Below are 16909 nucleotides of genomic sequence, written 5' to 3' on the forward strand. Positions count from 1 at the left end.
TGGAGATCTTTAACTCTGTTTAACTGTTTAATTTCTACATGTTCTTCGACGTTCCTCAAAAAGCTTGAATCATAGTACTTGTGCTTATTTTCAGTGGTGCGTGGTCACAAATATAAGACATTTTTTGGACGTTGCCCCTCCCCTACCTTAGTCTCAGCAGCAGCTCTTGATAGGGCTCATTTTGACTGACTCAAGAGCTCTTCTCAATCAGTTATTTTCTCTGAAATTTTTACACAGTTTGATCCAAGCGAGGATTAATGGGTGTGCTCCCACATTCATCCATAATTCATTTTTTGCTAAGGCTTTAATGCAGCACAGGTGATTAGCAGTCGTATAGTTGCATGCTTAAAACTGGGCGCATGCCGAAGAGGTATATTGCATGGGATTTTAAACAACGTGGCAAGTAATGCTTCTTCCAGTTTTCATCTTTCTTGCACTTGATTCCAGCAACCTACCGCTATCCTGTGTCTACATCCAGAGAATATTAGTAGGCTGTTATTTTAGCACTTAGTAAAGCCATTTAATAATTTTACAAAGCCTTCTTGAGACAAGGTCTATAAGTTTGATTGCAAAAGTCTTAATCTATTTAAATTAGGTATTCCTGAAGGATTGTAACTCTGTCTAAAGGGACATCCTTCTCATGGCCTAAGAATGGAAGCTCTGCAGCTTGCTTGACGTTACCACTGTTCCCGTGATGGCCCCTCCAAGAAGAAAATTTTCCCTTTTGGGGGAGAGATGTCTCTCCCTGGAATAATGACAAGCATTTGTCTGGTACTTCTTCTCCATTACAGAGTTAGATATATTTAGCATACAGAGCCTAGAAGGTGGACTTTCCAGGTCATCTTGTGAAGTAGTCCATACTGGCCAAACCTCTACTACTGCTTCTTCAGGTACATGTGCTAATTCTGGTCATCAATCAGAAGCTATCTGTTTCTAACCCGTTTTAGAAATGCTGCATTTCCAGTTTTGCTGCTCTAGGCATCTGCCCAGCTCGTGTGCGGGTAGGACAGTCTAACCTTGAAGGTTATCCCATCAAGCCACAGGTTCTTCCTTCCCAAAAAATACCTTTGGTCTGGATTAGGTGTTTCGTCAAGGAGAATTTTATGATGTTTGGTTATATATCCTGGTGTGCTCTGAAAATTATTTAAGTATTGAAAGAGGGTGGTGATTTAACTTTTTAACTACTACTTCTGGACAGTTTTCATTTAATCCTAGTTTGCCTGCATCAGTGGACTTGAGCTCTGTGATTAAAAGCCCTCTCCTTGGCTGCCTTCAGGGGAGCCAGATGGGATGTTTGGGCTTGGGATCTTGTGGGAAGTCGGGGAGGGATGGCTTTCATGAAGTAGTCAAAATTGAAGCAGGACTTTCTGTTGGTGTTGCTGCTGGATATGGGTGCACATTCTGAGCAGCTGGGTTTGGGTTTTACGTTTTGAAGGAACAACGTATTTACTCCTGAAGAAAGATGTATCAGAACTACCTCCATTTCAACAGGGTTGTAATTACCATGCAGAAGAGTTGTGCCTGGAAAGAGATGTCTGTTTTCATTGTTCCCCAAATAGTTGAAAAGTCTTTAAAATACTAATATACAGTATCTTTTTACTATTCTGATACAGGAAATAAGGAGAAGAATCTCCCCCAAACACATAATTTCTTCTTGTGTGGCACTGTAACAAGGAAAAAAAGAGGTTTAAGAACCTAAGGAGCATTGAATAAAGTGTCAGTACCAGAAGTATCCCTGTTTCTTTAGTCAGTCTAGGGATTTACAAAATACGGCTGCCAAGAATCACTGCAAGATGCCTTATAGCTGTCCAGGAAGATGTATTTTTAACTCTAGAAAGCATAGAAGTTTGCAGCTTTGTAGCCACAGCCCTGGAAATACGATACTGAGTATACTGTCTCTTGTCTCTCTGCTGTAACATCCAGAATCCCAGTCTCCTGGGTCACGCAGCATATGACTTTGGGGAGGAGATTCATAGTTCAGTAATTAAATACTACTTTGCTCTAGGCAAAACCAACAAATGGGCTTCATCTGCAGCTTATTTTGTAATAGTACTCAGGACTCTGCTTGGCGTTTCTGGGGACTGAGTACTCAGATAAGTAGACAGTAACTGTTATTTTTAGCTAAGGTTTTGGGTGGTTTTGGTTTGGTTTTTTTTTCCCCCTTCCCTTTCAGGGTTGTAATTCTTCAGAAAATTTCAAACCGGCTTTGTCATCTTGTATGCTTCATACTCTCAAATTGGCACAGAAAAACAGAGACTGTTGCCATAAATTAGGTCACTAAAGCTGAAGTACAAAATACAAATATTTATCGCCTGAGCTAAGGAAAACAATTCAGATGAGGAAAGGAGAAATTATTTTTTTAGTATTCGGAAATGAAGCTGTATTCTTGAGATTAAAAGCAAAGCAGTAGAGTTAAAACATGAGAAGCATCTCTTGTTTTAAATTGCTAGAAGGAAAACTAGCAAAGCTTGATCATATGGGAAATCAGTAAGAAGGTTCATTAGGTAGAATTACAGATAATTTTTTATGCAAGTTCACATTTGACATAGATTATTGAATCTTAAAATTAAAAAAGGGCACATTTAAATAATAATTTAGAGACAGGTAAAAATGCAGAAAATGAGATAACTTTCATTTTGAAATATATTACAACAGAGCTTATGCATTTAATTTAAAAAACGTTTTCCTTTAAATTCAGGAGGTTAGAACGAATTCCTAATTGCAGATTGTCAGATAGTAGGAGAACTTTAATAAGGGCTCATTTATATTGTGCCCAATACAATATTGGACCCCATCTCTCAAGTGAAGATGTGAAAGAGCAAGTAGGAGTGTATAGAGCAATTGGTTGATACAGTTAACCAGAAAACTCAACTTTTTTTTCTTCTTTTAAAGTATGAGAAAATGTTCATTTTCATTGAAATTGATGTCTAAATAAATTCTTATGCAGAAGGGCGTACAACGTTGGTCATACGGTGCATGCTTGACATACAGGAACCACTGATTTATTTTATGAGTTTTCCTTTATGAACCGTTTCTGAAGGGCTATACATAACTCATCTTGGGGAAGAGCCTTTGGAGAACACTTTAGTAGAACAGCAGCCACCACCAACAGCGTTTTGTGGAGCCCTGGATTAAAACTCCAGTTCTGCAAGCTACTTCACATCTGAATGAAGTCCTGCTGAAACCTCACAAATCCAGGAGTTTACCTGGTCTGAGTGGTTGGATTTAAATAGCACCCTTTTCACTTTCTTCAGCACCTCTGAGTTGATAAGTCAAAGCAGACTTGGTGGTATTGGTGCCTCACTGTCTTAAGCAACCTGGATGCAGTTGGAGAAGTGGTGGAGTTCAGTGTATCGACACTTTCCTGGGCTACGGGGTATTGCCTGTCCCCTGAACCGCCGTGACAGCAGTCACGTAGCAATCACGTCAGCAGGTAGGTTTGCCAGGCCGAGGGGCTCCCGGTGTTAGTTGCAAAGCGTAATGAAGAGGGATTGTGTATCACATGCAGGACTTCATTTTTATTTTTAAGAGAGGTAATACAGATGTGAAGCAGGATTGTAATAAAATTTTCCAAAGGACTTGTATGCACCTTCAGGTTTTTGGGGCGGAATTAAAAAACTGTGCATTCCCAGGTTGGGTCATATAATTTGCTTTTTTGTTTAACCGTCATGGTCATTAAGAAAAGGAAGATTCTTAAGCAGCAGTTAAAAAAAATGGTATCACTGTCTATGTGCACACATGCCGGCAAAATATTTGTCCGGATTTCTTGTGAAAGAGGAAAAAAATAAAAGGACTAGTGACAATATTTCTGTTCTAGGAGATTTATTGTTTCTGTAGCCAGACTTCTGTTTTCCATGGGTAAATGTAGCAGTCTGTTTATATCTGAACATTAAACATTTTTCAGAGCTACCCAGAGCATTAGCTGTTCCTTTAGCATATCATATTTGGTATCAAACTGGTGATTGGTATGTTTTGGGGAATTATTATTCGTAGCAGCCTGCCAGGTTTTTCTGTTATCCTACCTAATTAGGATGTGTTAGAGCCCACCTAAAACTGCAGAAATATTACTTTCTTAGGCTGTTGTTTGATAATACAATAAATCTTAACTGTAGCAAATCTACTATACATTATAAAACTGTGATTAAGAGATACAAAGTGCTAATCTGATGTATAAACTTTCTCTGCCAGTTCAGGTTTGTTTAAAAAAAAGAAACAACCAACCGAAAAAACTATTAGGCCAGGAGCCATATCGGGCGGCATCTGTTCTCTAGCGTTTGGCATGAACCTGGAAGAAGAGTACAAAGCTAGCATAAACACGCAGAGTAGAATACTAATTTGTCAGAAATGCAATCAGATTTGTACTGTTGGGCACCCATTAGCCTGCAGATCTGGTGTTTGTGATAGTGGAACTTGATCTCGTTATAACGGATTTTGCTTGTGAGTTTTACCCAAAGTATGAAAGTGTGTGAATGCTCCTCAAGGGGTGGAGAAGCCCATGTGAGACCCCGAGTGCTGGTGTGTCTGAGTTACGGTAGGCATGTTACAGAAATACAGGCACATTTTTGCTATGTGGAAGCTAAGTCAGAGTTGGTGTGTTGGCTCTGGGACAAGAAACCTCATTTCCTTTGAAAAAAGTAGTTTCCAAATGACTTTTTGTGTGAGTTCTGACATGGATTCAGCGTTGGAATGAGTGGGTCAGTTTGTCTAAAGCACAGCTGTGCGTCTTGTCTGTTCCTGACCTGTGGCACATCTAGTTCTTGAGTAGATCTTGAGGCCAGCGTCTGTGTAGACAGTTGACTTTTATTTTATGGCTGATATGTTTTACGCCTGATAAATTTTGGGAGTTCAGTGACTTTCTATAGCGACATTAAAAATTACCTGGGATGTCTTGATACTATGCTGACTCTAATTGAACAGTGATGTTATAAACCACAGGCTCATCCTCTGGGAAGGGGATTGTACAGATAACCAGTGCCTGCGGCTCAGTGATTTCGGACGATCAAGGGAGAACAGGGTGACGGGTTACCTGCACTCTAATACAGTTTCGTTGGCGCTACGGCATTGCCGAGCATCGCAGGGACATGTGTGGGCTGAGAGCCTAGGAAGAGGCTTGCTGAAGTGGACTTTGTTTTGAGCAGTGAATATTGATCCTGGTATGGTCCCAGGGACTGGAAGCCCACAAGCAATTTGGGCATGGTTCGTAAGCCCTTGTGCACATCCTTTTTTTTTTTTTTCACCTGTTGGTTTTCTTTTTTTTTTTTTTTGGATGTAATCCTAGTTTAACCAGTAAGGAATCTACTCCACATGCACTGCAACTGCACCAAGTTGCAAAACAAAAGTAGGGGCAAGTGGGAGAGATTTCCTTTAAAAGCACACTTGGAGCTAAAACAGTAGTGAGGGTGCATTGTACTTTGCCACATTTCCTGTAAATCCACAGAATGTTTTGAGGAAGACTTGGAATTTTTATAAGGCCCGGAAAAAAGGGCCTCAAGAATCTTGTTACATTTTCAGAATGGGTTTGGGACATACAGGTGCAAATATCTTGAGATATTTTTAGTGGGCCCTTTGCAAATTAGGCTAGAAATATAAGTCTGGTAGGAATTATGAGTCATTTCTACTTATTTTTGGGTCATTTTTCTGTGTCTTTTTGGTTATTTAATTGCTGTATCTAAAATAAAGAGCAGTATTAAGATCTATTAAGTGTCCAAACTAAGTAGTCGATTGCATGTAGAAATAGTAGATTTGGGGGAAATAAGCCAGCATTAATGAAGTAGATTTGTTAGTATGTGGGGTATGTGTGTACATGCATGGGTGCATACATAAATTTTTTTTTTTCTCCTCTAATTTTCTTCTTCTCAACTTTTCCTCCTCTATTTGTGTTTCCATGTACATGACGCCACTTTTAAGAAATCTCCTCCATCACCTCCCAAACAAGCCCTGGAGTTGTGTTGGGGCATTAGGGAGAACGGAGTTCACATGGTTCGTAGGTTAGCGGGTTTATTTTCTTTCCTATTACTGTTCTTCTTTGGCAGATGTCCTTGGCAAGTTGTAACTTCAGCGTGAAGTGAGGGGGGGGCCGTGCGTGTTGAGCGCTGAGAGCAACATGGCCGGTGGCTTTGGCGTCGGTGGGTCCCCTCTCCATCCCACCTCTGCTCCTTTTCGCCGTCATCCCCTCGCTGCCGCTGTCTTGGGTCATTCCCGCTGTTACTTCCCAGGAAGCTGTGAGCGAGAAGGAGGGAGGCCGCACAGTGCCTAGGGCTGGAAACCGCAGCAGCTTCCCCATGACGTGCAATGGGGTTCATGCAGCTCTGAGCTGCTTCTTCAGCTGTCTGTCCACCTACTCCCGAGGCTGGAGGTGGCCACGCCGCAGAGCCCTTTGCTGGGACGTGTTTGGCTTTGCCCCTGGTTCCAAGAGCTGGCAGCATCAGCCCGGCAGCCAGAATCGAGCCCAGTATTGATTCAAAATTTGTCAAAGGGAAATAATTATTGTATCCTCTCCTGTCTGTACTTCTGCTGTATTTTCTCTTTAAGTGATAGTTTGCTTTTGGGATGGGAAGGAAGGTGGTTCGGTGTTGCTTGTTCTTCTCACAATTCCTCGCTCCCCTTGGCTGTGCGATAGCCGGGTGATGGTTGTCTCCGGCGCTGGCGGAGCGACTGGGCCTGGCACGGGGGTAAATACAGAAACGAGTTTTCAGAAAATTTAAATAAGCACTGAAAAAATGGTTAAAGCAGTATCTTCGTAACAAAACTGGAACCTTTTGCACCCTTTTCAGTTTCATGTCCTCATCAGGCATTTATTGAACACATTTCCGTGTTTTTCCCGTCGTTGGGTACAAAAGCCGGGGCTGCACTGCCACCTCTCGACAGCCGGGCAGGACAGCGTGTGGCAGCCTCCGCCTTGCCTCACTGAAGCATCTTGTGGAAAACACTTCGAGCCAGCCTTGAAAAATGATACTCATTTGACTTGGGCAGGGTGAATAACACTTTTGACAGGCAAGCAAAACATTAGCTTTTTTCCTTTAGCTATCCAGCTATGTAACAGGTGAATTTATGTGGTATCTCCACAATTCTGCTTTGAGTGGGGAGCCCTCTTTATATTAATAATGCAGGTCGTCTCTGTGTAGCAAATAGCACTTTCATCCGATTTCTGCATTTGATCTATCTTTTTGGATGATGCAGCAAGATTTTAAAAATCAGTAACAGACCCATGAAACAAATACTACCATTTGTGTGCGTATGTAATGTAAAAAGGCTTCTTTACGAGTCTTTTGAAATTTAATTACCTTTTTTCTGACAGAGAATATTGTTCCTCTTCCTACAGAACTTCTCTGTAACAAGTGGTCTTAAATAAAGACGATTTGTGCCAGGTATGACAACAAAACACAGCTGAATAAAATTAGCGTTTGGTCCTGCACATGGTAGAATTGGTTGCTAATGCATGAAATGGCTAAAAATGAGATTCCTTTCACACACTGCTCCATAAACGAGCCCTCAAAGGAGACTGTAATTTGGCAGGTATACCTTGTACGTCAGGCATCGCTGGGGCTGTGATGGGTGGGGTAGGGTTAGCATCGATGTACCTTTCTTTACAAGTTGTGTTGACTGGCTAGAAGATATTGTACTGGAGCAATTATTTTTTCCTTTAGAAATGAGAAGGATTTAAGTAGCTCTGCATTTTTATTTCCTTAAGAAACTAAAGGTATTTTCTCCCCTTCGGGAGTGCAGTATGCTCGAGCTGCTCTGTAAGCACAAGATCTGGGTTTCTCTGGACGCATCCAGCATGGAGTACAGCCCCCCGTTTCCCATGCAGGATAACCCCTGCTCTCCCACTCGGGTCCCGCGGGCCTCAGCTGAGTCTGAGCCCTCCCTGTGCAGCTCTTGGACCGTGTCATTTCTCCTGTGCCCTCTCCAAACCGAGCGGGCAGTGCGCGCTGCCCTCCCTCCTGCCCCCGGCCATTAGCTGGGTGGGCGGCCATGCAGCTGGGGCGGGTTTGGGGGTGTCCATGTGGTCATCGACTCGCCAGGGTTCGTGTGTGGTTTCGGGCAAACACACTCCTTTTGATGTCCGAGTTCATCCTGTAGCTTCTCCTCTTCTTGAGGAGTTTAATTGGGTCTTTCCTCTACAACATTGTGGGACTTGCAGGAAAGTCACTGTCAAATTTGGTTGCAAATGACTGATAAAATTCAAAAGTTAGATGATAAGAAAGAGAGTGTGGTCATTTTCTCCTATTTCCTTGGGAAACCTTGCTAGGAAAAGATGCCTAGAAAGAATATGTATGGCAGCCTTATAATGCCGACCATAACCTTGTAGTTGTTGCTTACTGCTGCGTTCATCACTTTCCCAGTTCGAGCAACAGTGGTGAATGGCCTGACCACGCAGCCACGTAGCAAGACCTTTTTATTTTGAACAATACAAGAAAACCTGTTCTCTAGTCCTTTTTTTATGTCAGATCCAGGTCAAACTTTGTCAAATAACAGTAGGAAAGTCACTTACCTTCTCAGACTCCAGTTCCGTAGAAGAAAACAATGGTGGTGGGTGGTTGGGTAAAAACCTTGAAGGTCTGCTGATGAAAAGTGCTGGGCGGATACTAGGAACAGGAGATGGACCTTATTTCATACTATGTTCTGGAAGCTGATGTTTTTACTTGTTTACTAAATGTCATGGAAAGATCAGGATTTTCAAACATTCAGAAGTCATGAGAATGTTCTCAAAAATGAGGCTTAAAGTTAGAAAAAATACTGTATTCTGTCTCTTCATCTTTATGTTTTAAAGACTCTTGTTGCTTTGTATTTTCAAAATTTGTCGTCAAAAGTATATATAGTCTGATACATTATTTGTCTTGCTAAATATTTACCATTAATAAAATCAAGGGAAAATTGTGTATATATATCCATCAATATTTTTAAAGCATTGATTAAAGCCTGGAGAAATGTTACTAAAAATGGTCTGTTCAAAGTTTGTCTCTAATTTCAGGAATTCCTTTTGCAAAGAAAGCATAAGTGTATGGCTGAGATATTTTCTAATTTTAGTGGAAATAGCTGGGCTTTCTTTGAACAGATAGAGTGTTGTAGCCCGTATTGCACCTTTTTACTACAGCAGGAGTACCTGAAAATTGAAGTAGAAAGTAAAAGTGAGAATTCACCTGGATACCAATGTGAAACCAAGTTCTTGGTCTTTGTTAGCCAGGAAGAGAGAAATCCACATTTTGAAAAATGTGTTCCATAGCAATAATGTTGATTAGATGAAACTCACTTGACTATTTTTTAAGAACCTGTGAAATGAGGCCTTTTTAGTACTGGTATTAAGTGGCATAGTTCCCCAGTCCATAACAATTCACATCATTTGAGAATCCAGCCCTTCGATATTTGATTTACTGACCTTTATGTTGTGGTGAGACAAATGACTTTTTAATGACTACAGTAGACTTATTTGCATTATAAAATAAAACCATTGTCTATGCTGCCAGGGAGCTACTTGCTTTATAAATATAGCATTTGTTGAGAAATACGTATTAGGTACTAAAAATATTTAATTGACCTACTTTTTTATTTTCAGGGTTGTGTCCTTTGTTGTGACCTCATGGTTTAACTGGGAATAAAGATGAGTATAAGCAGTGATGAGGTTAACTTCCTGGTATATAGATACTTGCAAGAGTCAGGTGAGTTTTTACCATTCTGGTTGTTAAACAATGCATAATTTATTTGGTATTCATCTGCAACTGGCTTTAGCAAACGCAGACTCATTTAATTAATTTGCCAGTAGGCATGTGCTTCTGTCTGAACTGTTTCTTGGTGTTTCTTCTCAACAAGAGAATGAATTCCTGCCAAGTTACCTTCTGTAACTTAATCAGCTTTAGTCATTTGGAGTCTTCAGATGGCAGTCAACCAACTAAGGACTCACTTGATTGCTAGAAATGCACTTTCCTGGAGATCGCTTATCTACAGCGTGATGATGACACTTTGCACCATTTTCCTTGTGGCTACTTGAAGAAAAAAGGATGACCACCAAAATACTGTTTTTTCTTGGTCTGTCTTGGAGTGACGGTGTTCCTGCGAGCTGGTCTTGCATGGCCGAATTTCTTGCCTGAATGTGACTGTGGGAGGGCAGATGTTGCTGTATTTCAAAGGAAGAAGTGGCAACTGTGGCTTGTGTCATTTGAATCTAAATACAGATGAACAGATTTTTTACAGGAATAACTCTTGGGTTCTCAAAAGCCTCCCTCCCTGCAGGACACTTTCTTGGAGGATTTTGTCCTTTGGTGTCAGGCTAGCCAAAGCCTCCTGCTTCTTAGGAGTAAGAGCAAAAGACAGTTGAATATTGTCAAACTTGAAAAGAAACTTTTTTCCTGTTGTATTTGTCCAAACTGACCGTGTCTGTAAAATACAAGCAGGAATGCAGCAGTGTTCCCTTGGACAGTTTATTTTTAAAACGTCCCAAACCCAGTGGGATCAGCAGTTTGAGTTTGTGTTCAAGGTTTGGGTTTCTAGATGCAGCCATATGGCTGCAGAGGGTTTGGTGGTGGTGGTTGTTCTTGAAGCTATGTAAGAGACAACGTTATCTTTTACTCACCGCTATGATATTGCTTAAAGCAGCCTACATTTAGAACAGTCAAATGGAAATCAGGGCATGCCCCAGTAAATGAACAAGTGATGATTGTCAACTGGCAGGAGGGAATATGATCTTAGTAATACGTAAAAGAAGTTCTGCATATTAAAGCAAAAATAAACTCCAATCTTAAGATAACAGTGTAAGGGATCAGCTTTAATGTATGTTACCTTGCTGTTTCAACATCTACTGATTCATAGTTTTGTTTAGTGATTGCTGATGGGTGGCTTCAGGGTTCTTGAAAATGCATTTGACTGATGTAACATCTGCCCACTGCTTATGTCCACTGCTCATGGACTTCTCAAATTGAGACAAAACATTGGTGGATGGCAGAGTTTTTCGGTCTCTGCTTGTCAGAAGAAAGCAGAAACTCCTTGTTCTGCCTGAATTTACTAAAAACTATTACATGTTCTTATTCCAGTTGCAGATTGCTTTTGTCACAGAAGCCAAACTTACAAAATTGCTTTATCTTCATTTGAAAGTTTGCAGGCAGCTTCTTAGTCACCTGACAGGGGAAAGAAAAACAACAAAAAAAAGTAGTTTAAGAAAAAATTCTGTGACAGTAAAGTTAATTTGCTGAAACAACTATTTTTCTCTAGGTTAAATTCGCCTTTTCAGGGTGATCAAATAAATAGCAAGCAACTACCAGTGCTGCACCATAACATGCTTGCCACTTCTCAATAAGTACACTGATGTAGTTCTAGTGCCAAAACATACACAATTATGACAGCACTGTACCATGAAGTGAATTCTCTTCTACATACAGATGCATTTCACTTTCATGGGTAACAAATCAGTGAGTAAAAATAACAAGTAAGTCTTGGTGCCTTGGAGATATGTATTTTATTAAATGCTATGTATGATACAATACATAGATATAGTTTGAGAATATATAAATATATGTAAATGCCATTGCAAATTGTGTATTTTATATTTTTATATTTACTCATGCACAAATGTTTTGCCAATGATAGCATAATTAATAATTGCTGTGTTTATATAGAAACTTTGTTTTTCTCTTTTTGTACATTTAAACTAGAAACATAGGAGAGAAACAACAGAGGTGTTTTGACGAGTTTTTTTGTAGTTCATAAGCATGCTATAACTTTGTATAATTTGCTTAGGTTTGTGAACAGAAGATCCTACAGTGGTATGACAAGTAGCATTGTCTATCTATAAATCAATTCTGATGTCTTTGCCTTGTCTTTAGGGTTTTCCCATTCAGCATTTACCTTTGGTATAGAGAGCCATATCAGCCAGTCTAATATAAATGGTGCTCTGGTGCCACCAGCTGCTTTGATTTCCATCATCCAGAAAGGTCTGCAGTATGTAGAGGCAGAAGTCAGTATTAATGAGGTAAGGAGGCTTTGCCTACAGGAGCATTATGTCCTTGCTTGCAGTAAGCTTGAATGTTAGTATTTTTTCTTAACTTTCTTGTATCCTATTTATCTACTTTTACTTCAGATTCCTTACTGCTGGTGTTCACCATGACTCCAGTGGTAGAACCAGAATGGAGTGACATAACTGGGTAGGGGTTCTGCCCAGTGCAGCCACACAACACCAGGCATGGTGTTCTGGCTCATTGCTTAAAGGTCCGTTGTCTGTAGAGTTTTTACCCTAATATAATGTTGTAAATCCAGACAAGTGCAATAAGATAATCGTTGAGACAAGTAACCTCTTAATTTTTATTTTCGTAGACTTGCACTAGGGAGGTGGGAGAGCACTGTGCAGCTCTCATTTGGGTGGTGTGTCATTATAATGAAGTAATGAGAGCCCAAAGGCAAGGTTTCCAAATAGAGAGAGGGTTTCCATTTGTGGCAGGAAGGATGAAGGTATATGCCGGTTTGCTTTTTGCCTCTGCTGGCTAATTCATCTTGAGCAGGATCTATTAAATTTGATGTTTAAATGGTTATTCCAGCAGTACAGAAAGCTATGTATCTTCCTGCCTGATGCTGCAGATACTCACCCTCAATTTCCATTCTCATTTATGCCTGGAAGGTTAGCAGCCTTTGTATGTCTCAGTTATATTATGGAAGGAAACTATTTTTTTCACTAATTCTCCTCTCTTTCCAGTCTTCCTTATGTCTGCTGTTTATGTGGAGTTTTCATAGTCCCAGTGAAGCAAATCCGTTCCCTTAGGAAGGCTCAGAAAAATAAAGCAAGTGATTGGAATAGAAGAAGGAGACCCTATATTTATCGCAAGGAATCCTTCTAGCTCCTAAAAATAGATCCTTACAAAGCCCTAGCATATGTATAAGGGTATTTTTAACTGAGTCTTGTCCATTTCAGGATAAAATTCATCCTTGTTGTTTGAAAGCACGCCAGCACTGTTTAAAAAAAGGAAGAAAACTAGTCAACTCTCCAGATAATGTGTTTATGGAAAGTATTAGTCTAATAAGATGGAATAACTTCACAAGCCAGTGACCTGACTTGCAATGTTTGTAGCTCTTCAAACAAACCATTAGATTTTGTTGCAGCCACTCGTGTTTGAAATCATATTCATAGATAGCTTACAGAATTTTTTGCTTTAGCAGACAATTTAGCAAACTCGAAGCATAACTTTTAATTCCAGAAGCTCTGCCAGAGGCTTGCAGTGGCTTTTTTTACGTATTTATGGTGGCTGCTTAACTTTAGACTAAAATTCCAATCCTAACCACAATAATGATGAGGTATCACTTCCAGCACCATTTGTAAACTGTTTTATTATATTAAAATGACAACTTTTGCTTTAGTTTTCCTTGGAATTTTTGCCCATAATGTTAATTTGTACTTGGTGTTGTCTTTTTTTTTCTCCCTCTGCTGTAATTTAGGATGGTACCTTGTTTGATGGTAGGCCGATAGAGTCTCTCTCACTGATAGATGCAGTAATGCCTGATGTGGTACAGACAAGACAACAGGCCTACAGAGATAAACTTGCACAACAGCAGGCAGCAGCTGCCGCAGCTGCAGCCGCGACTAACCAACAGGGATCAGCGAAAAATGGAGAAAATACTGCAAATGGAGAAGAGAATGGAGCACATACTATAGCAAGTAAGTTGAGACAGAAATGACCTTAACCTATGTTAACGTCATTTCCTTGTCGTTTATCCTAGTATGAGCTCATACAGTGATATGTCGAGTACGACAATGAGGTAAATGTGTAGAGGCAGTGGTAACCCTTCAGCTTGCAGAGAATACCTTCGTCACAGGTGATGGTGTCTCACCATAACAGATGGTGTCTCACCTTTGACTGTCCCCAGTCTGATTATTGCATCTCCTCAGCTTTGGCCCCTGTACAAAGAATGAGGAGAGGAGTCTGCTCATCTGCAGCTGGTTAAAACTGAGCATTGCTTGTGAAGCTCCACAAACTACTTTTGACAGGTTCTGCTAACCCCGTGAGTCGGAGGGCTGTACCGGCTCTCTGTAGGACAGACTTCCTTGTCATGCTGAGGTCATCATGGTTGGTGAGACAAATCCTCTGTCATTTGTCTCCTTTATCAGTATCAGTTTTCATGATTTGCTATTCGGAATTATTTGGAGCAACTGCTTGCAGGTTTGGTTTATTCATTGGTTCCATTTTAGTGTGATTGGTGAAACAAGTGAGTTTTATTTGTCATCACTAGTCAAAGGAACATACCTTACAGTAAGGCTTAGTATAGAAAAGTTCAAGTCGGGCATTAAAATGTGATTTTGCAAATATTGTTCTGGAAGTCTGAATTTTACACATTTGAGAGAGGGAGTTACAGCTCTTGCTGTAAAAGCACCTGAAGAAAAGACATTTTTGAGAGAATATTCATATCAAGCCGTGTATAAGTTTTGCACTTTACAGCTGGATTTTCCTAGTATTTTCCTTATTTATATATGATAAATAAACTGGAAATATAATCTTTGGCTTAAACAAATAAGCTCTCTACTTCGATGCTTTCATTTAAAAATCTCAAAAGAATATTTACTCGTTAACTGTGAACTGGAGAGAATAAGCATAAACTTCAGACCTCAGCCAATGTTAAATGTGATATACCAGCAACCCCTGCTGGCTGGTACACCAAATTATATTGGCATTGATTCTCTTTAATTGAAGCAATGTTTTATATGGTGCTCTTTCTTAAAAATATGCATGTTCTAACAGTCTTTTCTGTTTTCTCACACATACAAACAGTGACAGAAACCCTTAATGTTAAATTAAGCAATAGATGTGGAACTGTTTGTTTAACCACAGTGAATAAATACAGAGCAGGTGAACTGTTCAGCATTTTTTATATTCTGCAGTTACACTCAGTGTGAATTTATTTTTAATAATAGAAAATGATTGATGGTAGCTGCCAAGAAAACCGTTTTGTCAGTTGAATTACCCCCAATATGTTTTACAGAACAATATGGATTCAACATCACTTCCACGCAGAAAGCTATGTATTGCCACAATTCCATGGTAATTACTGGTGCAGTTTGAAAAGCTCTGTTATCAGTTTACTGCATCACCAAATGTTATTATATTAATTAAAGCCATTTTGTAAATTAAGTGTCTGAGATGTACATTTAAAACCTGTTTTACTGCAATTGGTGAAAAGAGAGATTTTGGAAAATGAATGTTTTAAACGTATTTTTAAAGCACAAGATAGACTAGTAACATATTGTACTATGCAGTATTGTGCCTGAAAAACTGTGAGTACTTTTCACATCAGCGTCTATTTTTTAACATAGCAAAAAATTAACTTTTGGCCTCAATTTTGAAGTTTCAAAATTAAATCCATTTGGATGGTGAGGTTTAGAAGGGCAAAGAGCTTTCTCGCATTTTTGAAACTCCCCATGTGTTTATAGTACTTCATACATTAGAACTGGAAAAATAAAGGAACATTACAGCTTTGTCAAATTTTGATCCACGTAAATTGTGAATTAATTGTTACGCTCATCCCAGAAGAATATGAACCATACAGTAGTTACAATGTATTGTCCCAAAATATTAAAATCCACCTCTCTCTACTGTTGTTTCCCATAATGCAGATAATCACACAGATATGATGGAAGTAGATGGAGATGTCGAAATCCCTCCCAACAAGGCAGTGGTGCTGCGTGGCCATGAATCGGAAGTATTCATCTGTGCCTGGAATCCCATTAGTGACCTTTTGGCCTCAGGGTATGTGCGTTAACCATGTATGTGTGCAAGATCATTGGCATACTTCTGCATGTTGATGGTAACAAGTTAAAATAATACCTGCCCCAACGCCCGCTGCATCAAATGCCACAACGTTTGCTGTTTTGAAAAAGAATACTTTTAAAAATTGAATTAACTGGGAGGAGGAGTTTATATTCTCATTAACTGTTTCGTAGATCTGGAGATTCGACAGCACGGATATGGAACCTCAGTGAAAACAGCACGAGTGGCTCTACGCAGCTGGTACTTCGACACTGTATACGAGAAGGAGGGCAGGATGTACCCAGCAACAAAGATGTGACATCGCTGGATTGGAACGTAAGTAGAAATGGCAGCGCTCAAAATACTCCAAGAAAATTGTACCTATAATTTTGCATAGTCAAATTTTAAGTGGCGGCCACTGTGCATCCTCTGCTACGGCTCCTGAAATATTTCTATTTTTGAGTTGCATTGTAATTTCTTGTATTATACTTCGGGGACTTCTTTTTAATAAGTTGTATTCAATGGAATAAATATCATAAATCTTATGCAGATGTATTCTACAATTTGCTTTGTGCTCTTTAGCTTTGAGTTATACAGTAAAAATAAATAAATAAAATAACCTTTTTGCTGGCAGAGTGAAGGTACACTTCTAGCAACTGGGTCTTATGATGGCTTTGCGAGGATATGGACTAAAGATGGTAAGTGAAATACTTTTAATTTCCAGTATATTTTTCTGTATTGTGGCTCACAGCATAGTTTTTTTTTTTTTTAATGTATTCGTATCAATATAAATTTTCAGGTAATCTTGCCAGCACCTTAGGGCAACATAAAGGTCCTATATTTGCGTTAAAATGGAACAAGAAAGGAAACTTCATTTTAAGTGCAGGAGTGGACAAGGTAAAATGAAAATTCTTTCCTTCACCGTTATAATTAATTGTACGCATAATAGCAAAGCTATAGAAAGTAAGTAAAGTAAACTAAAGGCATGGGACGTAAATATGTACTTACAAAGAACTTGTTATGCTAGCTATGTTTCCTTGTGTTTTGTAGTAGTTTATTGAGATATTTTAATTTATTAGATTTCAGTGTCCCTGGATCTCTTCCCTATTAGGTTAGCCTAAGTTGGAAAGTAAGTGCATTGAACATAGGAACATTAAACCTTTGTAAAACCGAATGATCTAAAATTTAGT

At 39.5% G+C, this 16909-nt stretch overlaps 1 protein-coding gene across 5 annotated transcripts in view; it reads left to right on the plus strand.

The window, feature by feature from the left end:
* The window catches only part of TBL1XR1 (TBL1X/Y related 1), a 118002-nt gene that overhangs the window by 86790 nt on the left and 14303 nt on the right, over window positions 1–16909 (plus strand). For 4 of the 5 annotated variants that reach the window (XM_075157377.1, XM_075157376.1, XM_075157374.1 and 1 more), the window contains 7 exons: window positions 9557–9659; window positions 11817–11962; window positions 13417–13636; window positions 15587–15719; window positions 15914–16055; window positions 16354–16417; window positions 16519–16616. In XM_075157377.1, coding sequence (XP_075013478.1) covers window positions 9602–9659; window positions 11817–11962; window positions 13417–13636; window positions 15587–15719; window positions 15914–16055; window positions 16354–16417; window positions 16519–16616 — 861 coding nt within the window. In that variant the 5' untranslated portion in view covers window positions 9557–9601. Of the gene's footprint in view, window positions 1–9556; window positions 9660–11816; window positions 11963–12070; window positions 12199–13416; window positions 13637–15586; window positions 15720–15913; window positions 16056–16353; window positions 16418–16518; window positions 16617–16909 lie in introns of those variants that run through there. The other variant, XM_075157378.1, reaches the window with a different exon arrangement.

Source organism: Calonectris borealis, chromosome 9 (genome assembly GCF_964195595.1).
Source record: "Calonectris borealis chromosome 9, bCalBor7.hap1.2, whole genome shotgun sequence".
NCBI classification, from domain to species: Eukaryota; Metazoa; Chordata; class Aves; order Procellariiformes; family Procellariidae; genus Calonectris; species Calonectris borealis.